At 30.4% G+C, this 24779-nt stretch overlaps 1 protein-coding gene across 2 annotated transcripts; it reads left to right on the plus strand.

Annotated features, from left to right (window-relative positions):
• Nucleotides 1-7990: 7990 nt before the first annotated feature.
• LOC135950241 (low density lipoprotein receptor adapter protein 1-A-like) lies at nucleotides 7991-22021 on the plus strand. Of its 2 annotated transcripts, XM_065499778.1 has the most exons (3): nucleotides 7991-8130; nucleotides 14407-14806; nucleotides 20890-22021. In XM_065499778.1, exons 2-3 carry the CDS (start codon nucleotides 14764-14766, stop codon nucleotides 21747-21749), a joined length of 903 nt encoding a protein of 300 aa, XP_065355850.1. In that variant the 5' UTR covers nucleotides 7991-8130; nucleotides 14407-14763; the 3' UTR covers nucleotides 21750-22021. The 2 variants fall into 2 exon arrangements, with proteins under 2 accessions (XP_065355850.1, XP_065355849.1); XM_065499777.1 differs by lacking the exon at nucleotides 7991-8130 and having other exon boundaries at nucleotides 14164-14806.
• Nucleotides 22022-24779: the final 2758 nt, after the last annotated feature.

Raw genomic sequence — 24779 nt, forward strand, 5'->3', positions numbered from 1 at the left:
GGTCCATGATTTCACATAGCCCCATACAAATGTCCCCCCGGAATTATTACTATGTTGATTATGCGGCAATCCTGATAAACTTTTGCACAAATTAGTTCTAAGTACCCTGAAATTATATTGTAAAGTATGGAGAAAATCGGTCAACATGTCTCCTTAGTCCCCATACAAGACCCCCCAGAAAATGTCTTGAGCATTCATAATTGTTTTGTAAGAATTAATATTGTGATGAAATTATATGGATCTAAATTTTTCTACCAACTTTTGTGAGGATCGGTCCATAATTGACCGTACCCCTCAATTAACCCCTATAAATTGTTAATAAAAATCTGTTGAATTGAACATTTTAAAAATATCAAGTCATTGGAAGTAGTAGCACCAGTTCAATCAATGGAGTTGGTTTATTTGAAAGTCTTAAAGTAGTCTAAAGTTTTATCAGAGTTTAGTATTAAGTACGAATGGTCTAGCAACATTGCGAATACAAAATGTTATAGCTTGAATTTTTGCATTTTCTCTATTGCTTGTATTCTGTATTTCTTACTTATTACAGAACTTCGCTAATTTTTTCCCCCCATAAAATGACTGCATTCCTTTAAATAACTTTAATGTTTTTGCTATTTATTATTAGCCTTCTAGTTGCATCATACTAAAATTTATTACAACTCATTGCTAGTTATACTCGTCGTTGGCCAATGAGTTAAAATACATACAATCTTAGCCAAAAACAGAATTTAAGCCATAATTGTACATTGAACTTATGTTTCAAGCGTATACGTACAAACGTACGACACTCGTACAAGTTTGCGGTAAATGCGTCGTTGCAATGTTAAACTGATGTTACATCATGCATGTTCAAACTGATGCAATTGAAATAAATGCGATGATGATGATGATGTATGAGGTTTTTTGCTCAAGAATTACTAAGATACAACATTGGAAAAAACCCATTCATGATAAACTGGTAAACGGGTAGTCAAGCCAGATTATTATTTTCAATTTAATTTTAATTTATAGAAAGTTCTTTCAACTTGAAATTAATTTTAAATTTATTTGATTACTTACTACTTAATATAAATTTTTTTTGGTGTATAATAATTAAAAAAATTACAACCAACAAATTGTAATAAAAAATAAATTATTCATATTTAGACTTTGAAAATGGTAGCTAAGCAAGAGAAAGATTATTTGATTTTAATTTGCTGAAAGTTCTTTCAACTTAAAATTAAATTTTTTGAAAATTTATTTATAGAAAGATTACATTCAAATCTGTCTTGAATTTTGGTGTTCCCAGTTCAAATCGTTCTTAAATTTTCAAACATCCTGTATTAATAGTCAATGATTTCATTTGCTTTTCTATGCTTATTAAAATGTGTTAATTATAAAAACCCAATTTAGCTTTTTAACTTGTTAAATTTAAAGTGTTTTTCAAATGCGTAGAAAATGAAATTTCTTTCGTATTTCAATGAATTTAATGTGACAATTTGAGTGAATTTCTATTAATATAACACGTTTTAAGAATATTAACAATTTATCTCTAGTAATCGTATCTTATTTAAATAAACGAGAACTTTTTGCTTGTCAGCTATTTAAATTAAAATAAATACTAAAATGTTTATTTTATTATCTCAAACAATTTTAAAAAAAAACAAGATAAAAATAATGTAAAGTTGATCATGTTTTATCTTTTAACCAGCAACAGTTAAGATAATTCAATTGTAAATATAAGAAAATACTGCAAAAGGTCAGTTGGACATTTCTAGGCCGAATTTTATAAGCCCTAATAAAAGATAGAAACAAAATCATGGACAAACTATACAATATTTTCAATTGTAGAGAAGAGCTTGAGCTAGCGATAGATATTTCTCTATAGAAAAGCTTGAGCTAGCGATAGATATTTCTCTATAGAAAAGCTTGAGCTAGCGATAGATATTTCTCTATAGAAAAGCTTGAGCTAGCGATAGATATTTCTCTATAGAAAAGCTTGAGCTAGCGATAGATATTTCTCTATAGAAAAGCTTGAGCTAGCGATAGATATTTCTCTATAGAAAAGCTTGAGCTAGCGATAGATATTTCTCTATAGAAAAGCTTGAGCTAGCGATAGATATTTCTCTATAGAAAAGCTTGAGCTAGCGATAGATATTTCTCTATAGAAAAGCTTGAGCTAGCGATAGATATTTCTCTATAGAAAAGCTTGAGCTAGCGATAGATATTTCTCTATAGAAAAGCTTGAGCTAGCGATAGATATTTCTCTATAGAAAAGCTTGAGCTAGCGATAGATATTTCTCTATAGAAAAGCTTGAGCTAGCGATAGATATTTCTCTATAGAAAAGCTTGAGCTAGCGATAGATATTTCTCTATAGAAAAGCTTGAGCTAGCGATAGATATTTCTCTATAGAAAAGCTTGAGCTAGCGATAGATATTTCTCTATATAAAAGCTTGAGCTAGCGATAGATATTTCTCTATAGAAAAGCTTGAGCTAGCGATAGATATTTCTCTATAGAAAAGCTTGAGCTAGCGATAGATATTTCTCTATAGAAAAGCTTGAGCTAGCGATAGATATTTCTCTATAGAAAAGTTTGAGCTAGCGATAGATATTTCTCTATAGAAAAGCTTGAGCTAGCGATAGATATTTCTCTATAGAAAAGCTTGAGCTAGCGATAGATATTTCTCTATAGAAAAGTTTGAGCTAGCGATAGAAATTTTCTATATAGAAAAGCTTGAGCTAGCGATAGAAATTTTCTATATAGAAAAGCTTGAGCTAGCGATAGAAATTTTTTATATAGAAAAGCTTGAGCTAGCGATAGAAATTTTCTATATAGAAAATCTTGAGCTAGCGATAGAAATTTTCTATATAGAAAAGCTTGAGCTAGCGATAGAAATTTTCTATATAGAAAATCTTGAGCTAGCGATAGAAATTTTCTATATAGAAAATCTTGAGCTAGCGATAGAAATTTTCTATATAGAAAATCTTGAGCTAGCGATAGAAATTTTCTATATAGAAAATCTTGAGCTAGCGATAGAAATTTTCTATATAGAAAATCTTGAGCTAGCGATAGAAATTTTCTATATAGAAAATCTTGAGCTAGCGATAGAAATTTTCTATATAGAAAATCTTGAGCTAGCGATAGAAATTTTCTATATAGAAAATCTTGAGCTAGCGATAGAAATTTTCTATATAGAAAATCTTGAGCTAGCGATAGAAATTTTCTATATAGAAAATCTTGAGCTAGCGATAGAAATTTTCTATATAGAAAATCTTGAGCTAGCGATAGAAATTTTCTATATAGAAAATCTTGAGCTAGCGACAGCTATTTAACGATAAATTTTTCACTATAGAAAACCATGAGCTTTCTTTAGCAATAGATTTTTCTGTATAGAAAACCTTGAGCTTTCGTTAGCGATCGATTTTTCTGTATAGAAAACTTTGAGATTTCGTTAGCGATTGATTTTTCTATATAGAAAAGCTTGAGCTAGAGATATCGATAACTTTTTCTTTATAGAAAATCTTGAGCTATCGATGGCGACAGTTGTGTCTGTATAAAAAGATTATTTTATGTGTAAATTAAATTTGTGCTGAAAATAGGTCTACTAATAAATAGAAACGTTTGAGCTACAGCGACAAACTACTTAACAATGCCACTCACTTTAGTCAAAGGTATAAAGATCAAAATAAAACATTTATTCTCACTTCTCTTAATTAACGCAACAACAAACAATCTTTTTATTTGTTAAATATATTTTTTGGGGGGAATTTTTAAAATAAACAAAAACGAAATTTACAACAAAACATTCTACAAATAGACTAAAAGATAATAAGATTCTTACAATATACAGTATGCATTCATATCTGTATTAATATTAATCTAATGAAACGAGTTTAAAATGTTCACTTCACTTAAATTAACATGTGTATAAAAGATCATAGTACTACCATGAAAATAAAAACAAAGACACAAATATAAATATAAATACAAATAATTCCCCCAAAAAATTAAAACAATGAAAACAACCTGTATTTGTATGTAGAAATAAACAAATACAAAAGAAACCTCCTCAAGATAAACACGCGTAGTTACAGTAGATACATGGAAAGATATGAAGAGCTAGCTCCTCGCCGTACGTGGTGTACAAGTGTGTTAGATCAACCGCAAAACAGTTAAAGCTACTTCTACTAGTTAGATACTCGGCTGTGCCAGCTGCAGTCGCAGAATGTGCAGTCATTACGTGAAAATAACGCTGCCATAGTTGCAGCTAACGGCTTGGCTTGGCTTAACAGTGTTATTTAGTGGACCACTATAATATAGTAGAAAATTCCACTCCAATCTTTTCTATTCAATAGCAGTAGAAGGAAAAAATAACTGCTACATAGAAAAAAAATACGAAATACATTTTTACTCAATTGCATGCTAGCTAACCTTAGTTAAGTAAGTATTATTGATACTAGTTGACTTTGGATTATACTACATATGTATATGATGTAAATTCGATCTTTTGATGCAAATGGACCTATAAAAAGCGGACGGGTTTTCATAGACCCATGTTCAGAGAATAACCCTAAAGGAAATGGAACCGACCCATAACTTTGTTCGTGATTTGTATGCCGGTTTAGGGATCTGTTCTGGCTGTAATACTTTGTTTGAAATTTACACCTTTTAGACACTCTTTGACAAGTAACTGCAATGAACATGTCTGGATATAAACTTGAAAAAAAATAATTTTGTTTAACACATTTCCCATCTGTTCTGAATGACTGTCCGGAGTAGTAGCAACGTGACTAGTTATTTTAATATGTGCGTGCCCTAAGTAGGGGCTGGTTCCAAGTAGTTAAATAGAGCCTGTTACCTTAATAGCTACCCAATTTGACATAACTGTTCATATGTATGAGTTCTAAGCGGTTGCCAATTGAATTCAAATAGTCAGTTTAAAATAGTTTACATATCCTAGATAGTCCAATAACCGATTGCTTGTAAACCTGCTTCCTCCGACTACTTTATGCTTTCTGCAATGGAATCAATCTTCCATATAAAGTGTCTTCCAATAGGGACTTCCGAACTTTTACAGCTGATAGCGGCCATATTGTGGAAGCTACATCTGTCGAATTGGATGTAATTTATTCAGTTTGTTTTGCCAAATCACCACGGATCACAACACGTGCAAATGATAAAATTATTTCATCAAGATGGGTGTTCTTTTCGGGCAACGTTCCGCGCGCTATACCCATTTTAGGGTGAGACCAATTTTGGATTAACAAACGTTAACAAACTAAATTGTTAAATTTGGGATGATATCAATGCACGTGAGATCCAAGAGCATCCAATGCATCCCGAAAAAGTCACTGTTTAGTGTGAATTTTGGGTTGGCCTGAATTGAATGATATGGACACTAATGAAATATTCTTCTAACAGGACGGCGCTACGCACTATACAGCTCATACTACATTGGACATTCTGCACGAGCGATGGTGACCTCATGTAGATGTGAACTGGTCACCGAGATCGTGTGATTATACCCATGTTTGACCCCCTTTGACTTTCTCTTGTGGGGTTTTCTTAATTTGCAAGTCTATGCGAATAAGTCACAGACTACAGCGGCCCTCAAAACTGACATAACTCATGTCATCGATTAAATTTAACCTGCTTTATGCGCCGGAGTCATGAAAAATTGGACATTTCGGATGTCAGTCATCCAGGGAAACCGCAGCGGACATTTGCAAGGCATAGATAGACCTTTCAAACGAATAAAATGTTTCGATGGAATCTCACACAACCTTTGGATTACATTGAGACTATGTGATAGCTGGTCCAAAGCAGTCAACGCATGAGATTCATATACCGGTTACATATAATCAGTTACCTTAGTAGCTACCCAACTGGTTACTTGATAAGCTTGACATAACTAGTTATTTTTACATGTACGGGCGCTAATTGACCCCAAATAATCAGTTAAAAAGACATCTCATAGAAATCTCCAACAACCGATTGCTTGTAAACAAATCATCCTCAGACAACTCCCCAAAAGATTACTTCTGGTGAGAAATAAAGTGACTACACTTTAGGTTACTTAGAGACACTAAAGGGACAATCGACTTCACGATAGGTTACATAGACAACAACTAGATAGGTAACCGAGAGCCAAAAACCTAAGTCTGTTGTCAAAAACCTAATTCATGAGAATGTATTGCATGTATTTTGTTTTTGTATCATCCGTATGTGTAAAAAGAGAGTAATATTTTACTCACTCCTTCCGTTCTATGCGTTTATTCTATGATAGGTTATATGAAAGTCAGTACAAAATAAACTGTATGAGAATTATATCAACACAATTTGTATAAAACCAGTTTTGTACGAATAACTCACAAAATAAACGTTTAAAGTAGAGTTTCCATTTCCAAGCGGATTTTCAAGGCCTAAATCCGTAACCGACAATTATTCTTCGGTTTTTACTGTTAATCTATTTTCAGTAGAAAAATTCAAAATTTAGAAATTAGAAACAAACTTTTTCATCCAATATCCCTAAAAACAGATCGGTAAAAATATCTTAAGATTTCTTTAAATCTTTTAAATTGTATTACTATAATTGCTTCAGATGATGTTAATAAAGAATGTTACAAACTCAAAATAATAAAATATCTGATGAAAGTATGGAGTACTAGTTGCCTCGGTGTTCTTCGCCAGCCCAATTGGAAGAAAGAAATAGTACTATTAAGTCTCCATTAGTGAATTAATACTAATTCAGGATAACATGTTTCTAGTTTCATGTTTTTTGATTCATTGTAATATGGATTCTTGCTCTTTCGAAACGTAGAATAAAAAAAATAACATAAAGACCCACATTTTGTATTCCTAATCAGCATCATGATTCTGGCTCCATTATTATAGAAAATGCTAAAGAAAGTTACAACTAAAGTCTCCTTTTCTGAATTCTAACTCATTCAGAATCATGTGTACCATTTTGAAGAACGAAAAAGTACTCCTAGCCAACTTTAATGTATACACGCTAACTAATTTAATATATTAAAATAGAAACATTTTCCTTTATCCTCTTGAACACCCGTCAAGTTTGAATTTTAAATTTGTATAGCATTTCCTATATTATCAACTGATTTTGTTTCTATAACATTTAATATTTAAAAAATTATCTCAAAACCGAAATAAAACCGATCGGTTTTCAATTTTTTAAAACCGAAACCACGGGTTTGAAATTCTTTTTTTTGGAAACTCTAGTTTAAAGTGGCTACACTTTAGATTACTTAGAGATACTTAAGTGGTAATTGCCTTTTTTCTAATTTACATGGGACATATAAAATAACCAATTGACTTTCTCTGCACTACAAAGAGGTCATATGTGTCAAATAACCCAAAATATATCAATTGGAATTAGGCAAGTGGTGAAACATTAGTAATAATTGCTAACTATAAGGGATATATTGACTACTTGCTTAACTGTTGAGCTACATATTTAAGAAGTTCACAAAAAAGTTTACCTCAAACTAGTGAAATTACCAACACCATCATTACTTACACCATGGGCAGCTGTAGGGTGTTAGCAAATAAATGTTAATGAACGGAAATGAGTTTTTGAGTAAAGATTTGAAAACAGAAAACAAACATTTCAGTATTTCTATAGACATAGAGTCAGACCATAGAAGAGTGTAACTATGTAGTGCCCAAATTGAGTTGAAACAGACTAGTACGAACAGATCATTTTTAAACTTTGGAGCGTTAAGTACGCGTGTGTTGTTAAGAATCGTTGTAGAAATAAAATCACTTATAATCACTGAATACGATTAAGACAATATAACAAACAACGGTGTACGTGTTTAAAATTAAGAATATTGTTTTGATTTTGTTTGATTTCTTTATACACAATTTAACGCTACACCATATAGGAAAACAAAAATTTTGTATAATTATTGCAAATTAAAGTGAATGTTCAAAACGCTAAAACTCGTATAAGTGATTGTATATTTTTGTATTTGTATATGTGTTAGTTTTTTTCAAATATTTCGGAAAAATTAGGAAACAGTGTAATTATTTTATAATATTTTTATAAAATTGAATACAACGGGTTTTTGTTGTCTTAATTATGTCATATTTATGTAGTTTGGAACTAGTTCAAAATTAGTTGAAACAAGTAAGTTTGAAAACTTTTCGTTTATAACTTCATACGAGTATTTTCCGGTTTCTTATGTGTGAAATAAATATTCGATAAAGAAAACTCCATAACGCAATTTAATTTAACAATTTTTTTTTTTTTTGATATGAAACAAAAATAAAACTTTTTTAAATATTAAGATAAAGAAATTGAAAATAAAAACAACAACAAAAAATGGTATAAAATTTTAAATTATTTATAATACAGACAAGTTGTTTTACATATTCCCGGTCTATGACATGCATTAAGCATGCGAGGTGTGTTTGATAAGTAATGGAAAGCAAAATTTTAGGAATATGTTAAAAACTGAATATAAAATTACAAAAAATTTCGAATAGAAAATGAAATAAAGTATTTGGAAAGTTGCGAAAAAAAATACATTTCTTGAATTTTTCATGTTCTTAAAAATATGTAAATGTTTCGTAAAAAATTATTAACTCACCCTCGTATAATTGTTTTCGTAAATCCAAATACATATATGTTCATTATCTTTCCTTTCCCTTTACATTATATTTTTCCAATAATGAATTAAGTGTTGCCAGAAACATTTGCCACTTTTTAATATCTGAAAGCCCAAAATACCACACGTATTAAAATCATTAAATATTTAAAAATTTCGTTAACTTCTTCCAACTTGAATATACCAATTTCAAATTCAATTCAATTATTTTTTTGGATGAAACAAATGCATTCAATAATTTTAATTCATGATGAATTGTTTTGAGCAAAATTAATACAAATATGAATCATTCAACTACAGCTCTGCTAGGTATCATCGAAGCCGGTGATTGTGCTCAAATTTTAGACCACTCCATTATCCATACGTTCCTAGATTTGTGCAATTATACAGAGCCTTGGTTCTGGCCCTACCCAAATACGTCCAGATTATTTATAATACTAGCTGAACGAATCGCCCGGTAGCTTTTTGCTAATTATTGAGAAAAATGAGAAGTGAAAAGGAGGTAATATACTGAAAATTAAAATTACCGAATTTTTTTTCTTTACAAACCATCACAAACGTGATCCCATTACATACATGGACCATTTCATTTTTATATATATATGTAGATTATACAAGTGGAAATCGTAGACCATCAATTACCGACAATCTAATTAACTTCTAGAAGTTCAAGGTTAGAGAATGTAAACACTCAAGTACACATTTTCATCTCAATTTGTTGGAATTGGGAGTCTTGATTTCTGCGTTTAGATTAAATTCCTAATTCCTATACTAATTCGATGGCCAAAATTTTCTCCTGCAAAACGGTGCAGTTATTTTTTAGCCTTTCAATTCTCTAATCAGTGTTCATCTTAGTCTTGAAATCATCAGAGTGGCCTGAGACCACGTAATACCGAATGACAGTGATGTCCAGAGAAAGTCAATGTACAGAGACGAAGGCCGGCTATGCGAAAAATGGTGTTGTTATTTGAGTTGCCAATTTTCCGGATTTTTTCCATTCCCGGGAAATATAGTTAATTAACAATATAAATTTATTCAAAGTATAGGCCATTGTTAGCTTTGAACTATTCCCATATTTCTGGAAACATATGCACCCCTATCGCGAATCATTATTTCCATTTTTCATTCATGAACTTTGTTCACCTGAAAAAATTGCCCATGTTGTGAAATTTGTTACGAACAAATTCAACTATTGTGAATGAAAAGTTCATGGGAATATCACGATAGCAATTTTCCCTTCGATGGAAATGGATATTTCATGGGAACTAGTGAATGATATGAAAAGCTAATAATCGATTTTCGACTTTTCGATCAACCATTTTCATTTCGATTTTTAATCGAACCCAATAATCGATCTGCATTTTTGGGAACTATAGCAAATGACCCATATACGCTATAATTACGGATTAAAATCATATTTTGGAAGAGTATTATAACTCCTTAATATTGAGGTGCTTATTTTATAAACCGTAACGGCAAACATTTGACAACAATTTTATGGAAAAAATTTTGTAGCACTTGTTATACAAATTTCGCTTTAAAAATTGAGGTCCTCCGTAAATATTTTTTACAGTCAGCTGGAAATTAATGTTTATATTGTAAAATGTAATGAAAGCAAAATCGTAGAGAATACTAAAAATTCCGGAATTATATTTCTATTTCGATTAATCGTCATCAAAAATCGATTTCAGCATAAAAATCGGAGTATATAATCGATCAAGAAAATATCGTTTTTAGACCCTGAAAATCGATTTTCGACCATAATCGTAATCGATTTACCATTCACTAATGGGAACATAAATTTCACATGTTTTTCACGATAGGGGTGATGGATACCAAAGTAAAAAACTGCTCTTTTTTTAGGCCAAGAACGAATCAAGCCAATATCGGATACTCTGTTCCAAAGTGATGCGTATTCCAGTGACAGCTTTCTGCATCGATCGCTAGTCTGGACTATATATGAATGATATTGATAGTTCAAGTTTTATTTTTAGCCTAATGTGAAGCTATTTTTCTTCACTGCGGTAACTGCTAAGAGATAATGACGATGTCGCTTGAGATGTTCTTCAACTCAGATTTGTTCTACGACTGGCAATTGCGCGTTATATTTGATATTAGTACAGGTTGCAGCGCCTCTGGTGGGGAGTAGACGCATTATTCAAAATCAGTTTTGTGGCCATTATTCAAAGGGCGGTGTGATAAATACTAGTTATTAGTAAACTAATAATTATAATGAACTTGAACAGCTGGGAAACGAACCCAGGTCGCAAATGTCCAAATGCGGTAACCAATTTAGCCCTCAAAGAAGAAAACTTAAAAAGAAATTTCTTGGACAAATTTTTTTCCGATTAGGAACCCTAGTTAATATTTAACAGTAAGAAAATAATTCAAATTGTTCTGGGGACCATGATTTCTTCCATTTTGAATAGTGTTTATTTTACTTAGAAACTTTCAAGTTTTGTGACAAATTTTGCAAATTTGTGCTGTGTTAACCCCACCACTTTTCCTCGAAATAAAACTAAAAAATCTGGCAACTGTTTGCTTTGAAACGCAAACATTGGTTGCGCTGCATTTAAAAAATTACTGTGCCTGGTACGAAACGTGCGAGTTTTGGTAAAGCTTATGAGAGTAATATTTACTCTAATGAATGGATGGATGGATGATGATGATGCTGTCGTTATTTGTTTGTATATTTTATATATATTTTTTTTTTCATTACAAAGCAGTAATGTCTGACTGACTATCTGTCTGTCTGTATCACTCTGCCTCACCAACTAACTGCATTGCAGCTATTGTCATAGTTAACACTGCTTGCTATTGAATGTAGTAAATATTGTGATTATATTATTATTTTTTTTGTTGAACATATTTTAAATAAGAAAGAAAGTGTCTATGAAATAAGACAGAATGCCATGGCTCAACTGTGACGAATCGTATATACCTACCTTGCTTAGGAAAAATATGCATTTATAATTTAAAATATGCAGTTTTTAAGTAAACATATGTATATAAATCATTTTCTAAATTTGTATATAGCAATTCCATATTGAATAGTTTAGCATTGACATATCAATATTTAGGCGTGCGAGCCAATTTTAAACTCTTGCAGCTATTATTAGTATAATTTTAAAAGCTAAACTTTATTTGGATTCATTTAAATAAATAGTTATGTTAGCATATTCATATACTACATGTTCTTCTAATAGGGACATCTGATCGTTGACAGATGATAGTGGTCATACTGTTTAAGTTAGATCTGTCTAATTGCCTGTCATTTATTCAGTTTGTTTTACCAAATACCATGTACGGATGACGCTCTACTTGCTTGACTTCCTATAGGAAAAATTATGTCGTTCCTTTCATCGTTTTGGCGAAAGTAAAGTGGTGGATCTTGATATGTCTAAGGCGTTCGATAGGGTGTGGCATGGTGCGCTCTTATAGAAACTTATTGCTTCTGGTGTCGGTGACGACTTCTCTCGATTTATATCGAGATTTCTCAGAGATCGCAATATAAGAGATTTTGTAGATGTGTTCAAACGAGTTCAAAATTAATTCAAGGGCACCGCAATTTCACCTACTCCATTCCTTATCTTTCTAAATGAGCTTCTAAGTCAAACTTTAAAACCCTTTCTATTAGTTTGTTGATGAAAGCAACATTTGCCATTCATATTCATTCAACTCAGCCTTTCGGAGAGGTAAAACATGAATGATTCACTTAACCAAGATCTTGTGACAATCTATGAATGGGGTTGTGCTCGGTTTTATAAGACGGTGTAAGAAGTGAAGACTACATCTGATCTTCTTATTATTAACACCAATTATATCCGACCCAAAATGGAATGCAACTCTCATGTATGGACCGGTGCTTCGAAGTCTATTTTGGAGTAACTTGACGACGTATAGGAGATGCCGAAAGTGATTATCAGTAATTCTCTGGAGCATCGTCGCAATGTGGGTTGTGTTTCACTGTTCTATCGATACTACAATGAAATATGATCTGATGAAATTAGGGACTTGTTCTCGATACCCGTAGTTTCTTACGAAATACGCGTTCTTCAGCGGGGGCTCATCCATTCGTGGTCGATTGGTCAGTGGATAGCACAACACACTACAGAGAAAATTCGTTTTTTAGCCTTATCGTCCGTATGTGGAATAAACTTCCTGTCGAAGTATTTCCTTAACCCTTTCAGTGTAGGAAAATTCAAATCAAATGTCCACAAACACTACTGCCTCTATCCTCCTTCCCATAACCTATTTGCCAAGTTCCAACACAATGCGTTGCGTGAGTAGGGGTCATCCCCTGAGTGCAAACAAAATTGAATTTGGGACGATACCAATCCACATGAGATCCAAGAGCGTCCAATGCATTCCGAAAAACTCAATATTTGGTATGGATTTTGGTTTTATAGCTTATGTCACATTGGACACTCTGCCCTAGCGATTTGAGGGCATGGTCATCTCACGTGGAGGTGATGTCAACTGGCCACCGATATCGAGCGATTTGAACCTTATGAATTTTTCTTGTGGGGTTTTCTTAAGTCGCAGGTCTATGCGAATAAGCCACAAAACACAGCGACGCTCAAAGCCAACATAATACATGCCACCTATTAAATTCTGCGAAGCTATAGCGGACATGTACACCATGGATTTTGTCATTCCATTTGTTACTTATCGAAATATTGGTCGTAGAACCAAAAAGTATATATATTCTGAGTCCTCATAAAATTCTATGATGATCTAGCCATGTCCGTCCGTCTGTCTATCTGTTGAAAATACGATAGGGTCTAAAACGAAAGGAGTTTGCATAGTTCTAAGTACTCTGAAATTATACTGTAAAGAATGGCGAAAATCGGGCAACATTTGTCCCTAGTTCCTATACAAGGTCCCGCTCAAAAAGAGCATAGAGAAATGCATAATTTAAGTAGATTTTGAAAATGAAAAATCTCGAAATCTCAAAAGCCACTAAAAACTTATTATGTTTTGAAAATATGTTATGGATATTTCCTTGTGTTACAAAAAGACCAACAAAATCAATAATTCCCAAAATATTTTTGTGATGAATATAGAAACCTATGATCACATCATTCGAGTAAATATTTTTATAAACAAGTGTAAGTTTTAACATTATTTTTCTGTCCGTCTTTAGTCGTCATATTTTACATACACATCATCTCTACTTTGTACCATGCTCAGTCAGGCCACTGATTGTGGAAAAAAAGAGTCTGTGAGCGACCTCCATAAGCGACTGCGGCGCCATTGAGCATACAACTGGCTTATCATCTGAACTTCAGCCTTATTCGCAAAAATTGTAGAAAAAAATCAACAACAAAAACTTGTGTTCAAGCTTTTGAAGCTGTTATGGAATTATTTACGTTTTTATTTTTATATAGTATTTTTTATTATATTTATAATATTTGTTTTTTGTTTTCTTTCGTTGTTGTTTTTTGTATAAAAAAATTATATTATTTTTTTTTTTGCAAATTTCTACGAAACGCTGTTTAATAATATTTTATTGTTATTTTTATTTCATTTTCGTTTCATTTTGTATTCAAATTTGAACGGAGAAACAAGTTTATTTTCGATTCGTAATAAATCGACCAAAACGGAGAATAAACCGTTCAGTGGTGGTTGATAACTTTTTTTCTTTGTTATTTATTGCAAATAATTTAAAATTTTGTTAAATTAAATTGCGTTGTTTTGGCCAAACAAATTAAAAGAAATTAAAATAATAGATAACATTTAAAAACAAATTATAATAAAGTTTTAAACTAATTTTAACAAAATTTTCAACTTAGCAAGCGGTTAAAAGTTGTCTCAACACCCCCTCGCCTAAGCAGCCTATTTAATCCAAACAAACAATTAACATATAGTGCCTGCCGCTGGATTTGTTTGTGTATCTAAAACTCTCCATTCGTATTTGTTCATTGGATTGATTCAATAAATACATTTAATTGTTTGTTTAGTTTGTTTCGTGTGTGTTTGATTCAACGACTTTGATTTTATTACGGAGCAGCATTTTGTGAAGCTGTGCGAGAACAATTATTATTTGTATCCATTTTCAATTGTTGCTTTCATACACGGCTTGTTTCGTTTTGTTGTTGCTGTTTTTTTTTTGCTGCTGCTTCTGCTGCCACTGTTAGCTGTGACTGACCATGGCATTTTTTCGCAAATGGAAAACCCACTATAAACACAAAAGTAAGTAATTTTTTGTTTAAATATTGTTCATATTCGTTTTATTTGTATTTAATTTGTTTTTAACAACAAATTACAAAAAATAAAAAAAATACCTTTCATGTAAGCAAACAATTCGTTGAATTTAGATCGACTGATTGATACGGTATAAGCGTAGTTGGAAATGTTGAAATATATTTGGAACAATTCCGGTATTTAAATAAATGTTATCATTTAAAGATAGTTTTTAAATGTACATATCAGACGGTTATTGTTAAAATATCAGAGATAACAACTGGAAAAACTAATTTCAGAACTGAGTGTAGATGCGGCACAGTAGGGAAATTTTTAAATAAAAACTCGAAAAACCTAAATTTTTAACGAATAATCTACATTTAATAAAACTTCTCAGGGATGTGAAAGAGTTACAGCCGAGTTTTTGTTTTGAATTTATACCTTATAGATTAACGTGGGGCTTGGTCAAAATGCTCCACAAAGAGACACCTCGGGTGTATGCAAAATGTTAAACGATCCCAATTGTTTGTTTCTGAACCTATTCTACATATTGTATTATATGTATATGGAATTTAATAGTTATAAACAAGGCAAGGATTTTCATGCACTAAAAAATTAAAAATATGCGCTAATAATATGCACTATAAAAAGAGAAAATATGCACTAAAAATGGCAATAAAAACAATATTGCCATATTGTTGGAATGGTTTCAATTCTGTAGTTTTTATTCCGGTCGATTTCGTTTTCGGTTCTTCAGATTCCGTGTAATTTTTAATTCAAAAAATAATTAATAATTTCAGATTTTAATTTGACAGCATTTTTTATATTAAATCAAAAGTGAAGTATTTGGTACAGAAATTTATCAAAGTTTTAAGAAAAACAAATAATTTCAAACAAATATCAATTCCACTTTGAAAACTGAAAGTGGTTTCATTCCGAAAGAAATTTTCGTTTTACTTTTTGTGAAGAAGCAAATTACGTAATTAATTCCATTTTCGATCGGAATGGAATTCTGTGACAGGCCTGATATTTATTAATACAAGCAAAATATAAATTTCTGGTCACAGTTTCAATATTTAAGTATGTACATTAGGATGACAGCCTTTTTTTTAGATTTTAAAGAGTGTCGGGTGCAATGTTGTGGCTCTAGGCCTAAACATTAAGTGCTGAAAATTTGAGCCAAATCGGACAACGATTTCGAGATACGCATCTAGGTCAAAGTTCAGATATATGCAAAATTTTACTATTTATATGAAATAGGTGAAACTCGTTAATTTTCTGCATTGTTTTCCAGAAATGTGTAGATTTATATTAATGAAAATTACATTAAAAAAAATTTGTTGGAGATTAACCCTGTATCTCATTTGGGTCAAAATGATCCAAAAACTGTATTATTGCTAAAATTGGGAAAAAAATGCAAATTTTTCAGTTTTTGTAAAATTTTTACTACTAACTAAATATTTTTGCAATTGAATTCAGAAGAATAGAAATGTGTACGTAATTGTACTGGTTACTTTTCTTTAAATTAAGCAACACGAGATGGTGCCTTTAAAAATAAAATTAATAAATCTATATCTTCAAATTCAGATCTAATTTCTTCGGCTACTCGATGTAAACCATGTGCTAAACATGTTACATGAATAAGTTTTGAATAAAATATCTTTAGACTATTTGCTGCTACAAAAATATATCAAAAGAAAATTAAATATGCAATAAAATGGAAAAATATGCTAAATATATGCATTTAAAAGAAAAATATGCAAAAATATGCAACAACAAATCGATGCCATTTTGTTGCAAATTCTTCAATTCGGAAAGATAAATTGTCAAAAGTGATTTTGAGTTACTGACTACAAACATGCATTTGCATAGAAATCCTTGCCATGATTATAAATTATCTATTATAATTTACGAGATATTCTCAATTTAAAATTAAAATTAAATTCTTTTAACTAGTTTTTATAAAAAACCGGTTTGTAGGTTAATCGAAAATTGTTATTTTTTAGAAATAGCTTTCAGTTAACCGACTACGAAAAAAACCGTTACCGGCATTGAAAGGAATTATTTTAAAAGTTTAAACCATGGTAGAACCAACCAGGTACAATTATTAGGGAGAGTTTTCAATATTTACCCCTGCAACGTCAAATAACGCATTTACTCTCATCACTTTTTATTTTGTTTTCGCAATGTTTTGCACTTTATATTAAAACTAACACATATTTATTTGGAAAAAATTAAGTTTGAATTGAATATTTTACGAAAAAAAGTAAATACACAAAAATTTGTTTAATTAATTTATTTTTGTCTTAGACATTTCGTTTTGTTTTTTTCTAATTTTCTTTTGTTTGACGTTATAGGGAATGTATAATTGAGAACGTACTTTTTAATAATTGTACCTTGCTTGTTCTGCCATGAGTTTAAACAATACATTTTTATACATATATAGAAAACATAAAATATCCTACACTTCACGAAATTAAACTTTAAAATAAATTTTAGGAAAACAAAAATTTTTTTTTTCAAAATTGTTTTAAATTTTTTTTTTCGAAATTGTTTTTTAATTTTTTAAAAAAATTTGTTTGCAATTTTTTTTTAATTTTAAAATTATGACAAACAAATTTTTTTGTGAAAAAAAATTCTGATTACAAAATATTTTTCCCGGTTTTGACCCATTGTAGGTCCAACTTACTATAGCCTTATATACATCGTTGCAATGGACTTTGAAATATCTATCATTAGATATCTATATTGTCTATATTAATAACTTAGTAATCCAGATATAGATCAAAACAAGTAAGAAAGTATGGTCGGTCAAGCCCGACCATATAATACCCTACACCAAGTAAATGAGTAAAAATATTTTTCTTTTAAAATTTTAATAATTTTTATTTTTGAGTGATTTTCGGAAGTGGGCCTTATATGGGAGCTATGACCAATTATGGACCGATCACCATTAGGTGGACCGATCACAATTAGGTCGTGTGATTTATGTCTATATTAAAGTTAACTATGTTGAATTTTGTGTGTATACCAACATTTTTAAGCGATTTATGCACATTAAAGTGATTTTCGGAAGCGGGTCTATATGGGAGCTATGACTAATTATGGACCGATCGTAACAAAATTTGGTGACATGAATTTTGTATATATAAAACTTATTTGGAGCGAAATTTGTGTAGATACATAGATAAATTAAACATTTATGACCGATAAAGTCCAATTTCGAGGGGACATTTGTATGGGGGCTAGGTGAAATAATGGACCGATTTCAGCCAGTTTCAATAGGCTTGGTCCTTGTGCCGAAAAAGTAATATGTACCAAATTTGATCGAAATATCTTCAAAATTGCGACCTGTACTCTGCGCACAAGGTTTACATGGACAGCCAGCCAGCCAGCCAGCCAGCCAGCCAACCAGACGGACGGACGGACGGACGGACGGACGGACATCGTTTAATCGACTCAGAAAGTGATTCTAAGTCGATCGGTATACTTTAAGGTGGGTGTTAGACTAATATTTTTGGGCGTTACAAACATCTGCACAAACGCATAATACCCTCCCCACTATGGTGGTGTAGGGTATAAATAGGCCTAAAATGGAGGTTGTCCCGGTAGCATAAACTTGTTTTTTTTTATCGAAGGGAGCGTTATTCTAAATGAAAAAAATATTATAAGACATTAAGTCTTAGAGAATTCTTATTGTCAGAGTTATATTGTGGAATTTTATGGGGATCATTTTTGTGGAAGATCTTAAACCTCTAGCTCATCTCTTTAGGGGTGAATGTGGATTGAAAATGTGGATGATATTGATCCGATGATGATGATTTTATTATGCCCGAAATCATAATAAAAAGTACTTTCAATTTCATTCAAAATCCATATTTTCTATTAAATGAACTTAGGCCCTAATTTTGTAAATCACGTCACCAAAGTGATGTTTATATCGAAAGCAAAAACAAAATTTCAAAAATTTTAAAAATTTGTTTTTGTTTTGTATACAAAATTTTCAAATTATGAAAGGCAAATCAACGCTTGAATTTTGGTGCGTTTGTTCTGTTAAGAATTTGTATATAAAACAAAAACAAATTTTTGAAATTTTGTTTTTGCTTTCCATATAAATTTTGTGACATGATTTACAAAATTAGGGCCTTAATATAAATGTAAATTTTAAGTTCTTAATGGAATTATTAAAAAGCTAACAAACAAATTTATCTTTCGAAATGAATAAAAAATTTTTCTAAATGTAACTTAGTTCGATCTCTTAAAACCTGTCAATAAAACTTTAGACATTATTTAATTTTAGGAACCCTAATTTGTGCGAAATTAGTAACCCTAACACATAGTTTATAGACATTTGTTTTGCGGTTTTTTTTAATTAAAATTTCCCACAATAAAATATTGAACTTAGTTTGGAAATCTAGTAAAAGTAAACAATAAAAATTTGAGTTTGACGTCTATTAATCGTTTTAATTGTACGTTTGAACAATAAAACTAATTAAAATAGAAATTATTTATAAATATATGCACGTAATGACACAACTAATTAACAAAACAAAATGAGTCTTTAATCAAAAAAAAAAAAAAAAAACTACTATATGAGTTCAAATGATTCAAATATATTTGTTAAGTCTCTCTAGTGATTTTTACACACAGGTGAGTCGTTGAGCGAAGAAATTGATTAAGTCATATTGTTAATATTTGTAAAAAATATTACAAATATTGTGGTTCATAGTGATTTGTAAACATGTATATTAGGGTGGAACTTATTTTACACTCTCAACCCTCAGATTGATAGTCCAGCACACTATCGTCTGCTCTATCTAGGCATCCTTTTATATTACGAATGGATCACCGCTCTAACACGTAATAGGTACAATTTCGAATTTTTTTTATACCCTTCACCTTTTACATTCCGTTTGTAATTTCCGATTTTTTTTTTCACAAAAAAAAAAATGTAAACAATTGGAAAAAAAATATTTTTCCAAAAAATGAACAAAGAACAAGTGTGGGACATTCGAACTTCGAAAAAGGGCAAAATAGGGGCCACTCTATTCTATATACTAGGATTGATAGATAATTTATAAATAAGCATTTTGTTAAATTTAGTTAAATATGATCTCATTTAATGAATTGCAACCAAGCTTTTAGTTTACCAGATATATAAATAAATGTTTGATAAATTAAAAAAAAAAACTATTAAAAAATATGGGGGCGTTTTTAATAAAATTTCAAAATGTGTCAATAAAAATCACATAAAAAATATGTTATCTCATCAACAACCAGCAAACCATATTAGCTTTAATTGATTACAATTCAAATTTGAAAAAAAAGAAAAACGTGTATGAAAACAAAAGTAAAATTCTGCAAACAAAACTTTAATGCTCATGGTTTTAATAATCATTTCGATTATTTTATCAGAATTTCTGTTAAAAGATATTGTTAAAATTTGAGTTTTCTATTTTGTACTTTAATCTACATAAATAAATACTTTGTGAATTTATTATGATTCATGAACTTTGAGCAATACTTCCTTAAAAAGTTATGTGCGTTCTACTACCACTGGTTTTTTGGTGATGAATGTTTTAAGTGGAATGTTAATCAAAGTTTCCGGTATATCCGATTGTGTTAGTGTAAAAATATTTTAAACGAAGGTCACTGAGAAAGTTCAATTAAGCAGTTTAATGTTGAGCTATTTTTACTCTTTATATTCTAAATATAAATTTATTGTTTTGCCTCTCTAAGGGTACAATGATCGCCACTCTATTTAGAACTTTTAGAAATATTGATATTGTTAATTTTTGTTAGGGAAGTACTTTATCTGATAATTTTTTATAATCAATATGGAATGTTTTACATTCGGAAGCTATTTATTATTTAATAGACTTTAAATACGTCGCATTTATTTGTTTAAATTACCTTCACAATTTTCAAATCTTTTAATCTAGACTAACAACTTTTCTTTGATTAGCCGACGACTCCCTTGATTGGGTTCATATTAGGGTTATCAATTTATTATACGATTACTTACATATAACGACTATAAATATATAAATAAAACTATTAAATTTAATGTTTATATTATGTTTAATTTACAGAATTTACATCAGACGATGCGATAGACGGTGAAGATTGGGGCTTGGATGTGAAAACCCCCACCAAGGATGCCAAACAAGTTGATGATTTGAAATTGAACTTTGAGGGCAGTTTGGAGGCCGATGATGAGGAAGATATTAAGCCTATATTTCAATCGTATGACATTAAATACTTGGGTTGTACACCCATTGAGAATAAACGTTCCGAAAAAGTTACTTCGGAGGCTATAAAAACTGTGATTGCCAATGCCAAAGCGGGTGGTAGAAAAATTAAAACACAAAAACGCGTCAAAGCCAATATATCACAGGAGGGCATTGAAGTATTGGATCATGCCACCGATGATTCTCTCATGCGTTTCTCCATTTACAAAATCTCCTATTGTTCTGTAGATGCCTCCAATGATCATGCTTTTTCGTTTGTCAGCTCCGAACCAGATCCCCTGTCCGATAAGGAGAAATTGTCTTGCCATGTCTTTTTGTGTCCTAAGCGTAAGATAGCCCATGAAATAACTCTGTTGGTGGCACGTTGCTTTGAGAATGCCTATCAGAATTGGCGTGATACAGTGGTGCATCAGGGCAAACATCAGGCCAACAATAATAATAATTCAAATAACAACAACAATATTGACAATAGTGCTAAGTTCGAAGCCAAAAATATCCTTAAAGAACAAAATGGTTTTGGTGTCATAGAATCCAAAGCTGAGATACACTATAACACAACTTCGGCCACTGAACCGAAGAAAGTGGATAATCCTCTTATCGATTTAGCTGCCAACGATAATGATGTGCGAAAGTATTTACAGAATACTTGGGTATCATTCGAAGATGATCAAGAGCAGGCTCATCGTATGGTGGCCTGTTGAAAGTTTGTCAAACAGTTGGCAGAGGAGGGCACGATCAAATACATAGATGTTTTGTAGTTATTTTAAGTGATAATATACTGTATACCTAAAAAATTGTTTCGCTTTTAAATTTTAGTTTAATCTTTAAGCAAAATTTTAACATTTTGTGCAATACGTACGTACGTACATACCATACATAAATATATTTTTGTATATAATTTATATAAATGAAAATTTTAAAATATAAACTTAAAATCCATTTTTTTTTTAAATAAATACATTTATAATTTAAATATCTTCTAAAATTTAATGAACTATGAAATGTAAGTATTAAATTACAATTGTATCTACAAAATTCGGACTATATATATTGTATGTCTATTGAAATCAACTTTCCGAAGCACTCAAACTATTTTTATACATGATTGAAACGGATTTGTAGAATAAAACTTAAAAATCTACGATTCATTAGCTTTAATATGAGATCTAACCAACAGTCAAATATTATCGAATTCAGAAGAGTAAAATTTCAAAAATAAATTTTTCATTTCGTCCCAATAGAAGAAGAAAAGAATTCTAGAATAAATGTAAAATTTCCCTTATTACAGCAATAAATAGAGACATACTTTTACCTCCCCAAATATTTTTATAACTTGTGTCAACATCTCGTTCATGTAATACTTAAGCTGCATGAATTAATTCATTAAAATTTTAATAGATTCTTGATTTGCATTATTGTATGTATAAACTCTCTTACATTATTGACATAATTGGGCCATCAAAATAAATGTTTGAAATTATTGGTATTGCATATTTAATGCTTATGGTAGTTTATTGAACCTTCAACAGAATGTCAACAAATAAATGAACATTATTAAAGAGAAAATTAGGTATACAACGAATTTTATAAGCCTTATCTATTAAAGTGCTATAAATTTAAAGTACGATAGAAAAATATAAGAATTTAAATAATGAATTATAGCCTTTACAATTGAACCATTTGTGATTCGAATTTAATATTCATTGTTGAATTAATTAATAATAAAATTCATTCAACCTTTCTTTGAATGGTTAATTCAAATCTAATACAAATTTAATTAAAATATTTTGTGTTTTGTTTTGGTTTAAATTATTTACAAAATGAATTGAAAAACAAGTAAGAGAGCTAAATTCGGCTGTGCCGAATCTTATATACCCTTCACCAAATTATAAATTTTAAATATTTTAGGTAAACAAAAAATGTTTTTCCAAAGTTTTTTTTTTCATTTTTTGGAAAAACAAATTTTCGAATTGTTCATGAAATTGAGAAAAGGAATCTCACTTTCACCATTCACCGTATTTTTGGAAGCATATTATAACAATATTTATATTAAATAAAGTTTCTAAAATTATATAATTAAGGTTAGAACAATCACGTCTAAACATTTATAATTAGATATGCTGAAGAAATTACATAATATTGTTGTAATTATGCTTCAAAAAATACGGTGAATGGTGAAAGTGAGAAACGGAATAGCCATGGTTATTTAAAATTTATTTTTTTTAAATTTTAAAATTTTTTTTTTGTTTTTTCAATTTTTTTTTGGGTAAAAAAAAAATTTGGGTTAAAAATATTTTTTCCGATTTTGACCCATTGTAGGTTCAACTTACTATGGTCTTATATACGTCGTTGAAAAGGTCTTTGAAATATATGTCATTAGATATCCATATTGTCTATATTAATGACTTAGTAATCCAGATATAGGTCAGAAAGAGGTAAAAAATCGAGGTTGTCCTGGTTTTTTCCTCATATCTCAGACATTTGTGAACCGATTTTGCAGATTTTAAATAGGAAACTTCTCGCAGGCATGTCTGACAGAATTATTTAAGATTTGGATCACGAAGATATCTGGGGTCTTCAGAAAATTGATTTCAACAGACGGACAGACAGACGGACATGGCTTAATCGACTCCGCTATCTATAAGGATCCAAAAAATTATATTGTGGAAATTACAAACGGAATGACAAACTTATATATACCCTTCTCAAGAAGGTGAAGGGTATAATAAATGTCTATAACATTTTAGCAATAGATTTGAATGGAATTAATCATTCATAAAATTATATTAACTATTTTGTAATGGATTTGAATTAAAGGAATGAATTCAATACGTTTGAAGTATTAAGTAATTAAGCATATGAATTAATTCGTAATGAATTAATTAACGGAATTATTAAAAGATAACATTTAATTTGATTTCAAAAATTTAATTCAGAATTATTTCTTTCGAACCTTTCAGTGTATAAAACTATTTATTTCCGAGAAATTAATCAAAAATAATATAAATTTTCTGGAGTTTTTAAAGTTTTTATCAATTTAAAAAGGATTCTAATATTGGCATTAACCAATATTCAATCATGAATATATTGTAGGGTATTTATATTATTTGTAAAATAAATAATGAACTTATTATGTGTATGTACTTTTAAGCTTTTGCTAGCGAAATTCCTGTATTATACACTCTAAAAATATTAAAATATCTATATTTGGGACGATTAGGCGGATTTTCAATACCATAATCCTCATGACTATGTATCAGATATAGATAATAGGAAAAACTTTTATAATCAACACAGGCCCAGATGTCAAGTGGATATCGCTAAATCGACTCCTCCATCTATAAGGATCTAGAATACTTTATATTGCCGTGTCAAAAAATAATATTGCACAAATTACAAAGTGTTTTTTTCCAGGCAATAGTAACCAAAACGAGCCTAATTTGCACAGCAGCTAACAATTCGATTTTAGATCAATAGATAACTTTCTGGGGAGTCATTTTTGGAAATTTCTTATTTTTTGTTTAGGACTGTTCCTCCTAAATGTTGAGTTTTTACAGTAATTGTCTCACGAAATTTCATTATAATTTTTGAAAAATTTGTTTATTAATTGAGTAATTATTACAATTAGTATTTTGCTTCAATCCAGCATTGAAATAGTTTAATATTTTGGTTTTTAAATTTTCGCAAATCTTGACCCTAACAACGGAAAACATGATACTTTTTACATCGTT

This window comes from Calliphora vicina, chromosome 2, assembly GCF_958450345.1.
Source record: "Calliphora vicina chromosome 2, idCalVici1.1, whole genome shotgun sequence".
NCBI lineage: Eukaryota > Metazoa > Arthropoda > Insecta > Diptera > Calliphoridae > Calliphora > Calliphora vicina.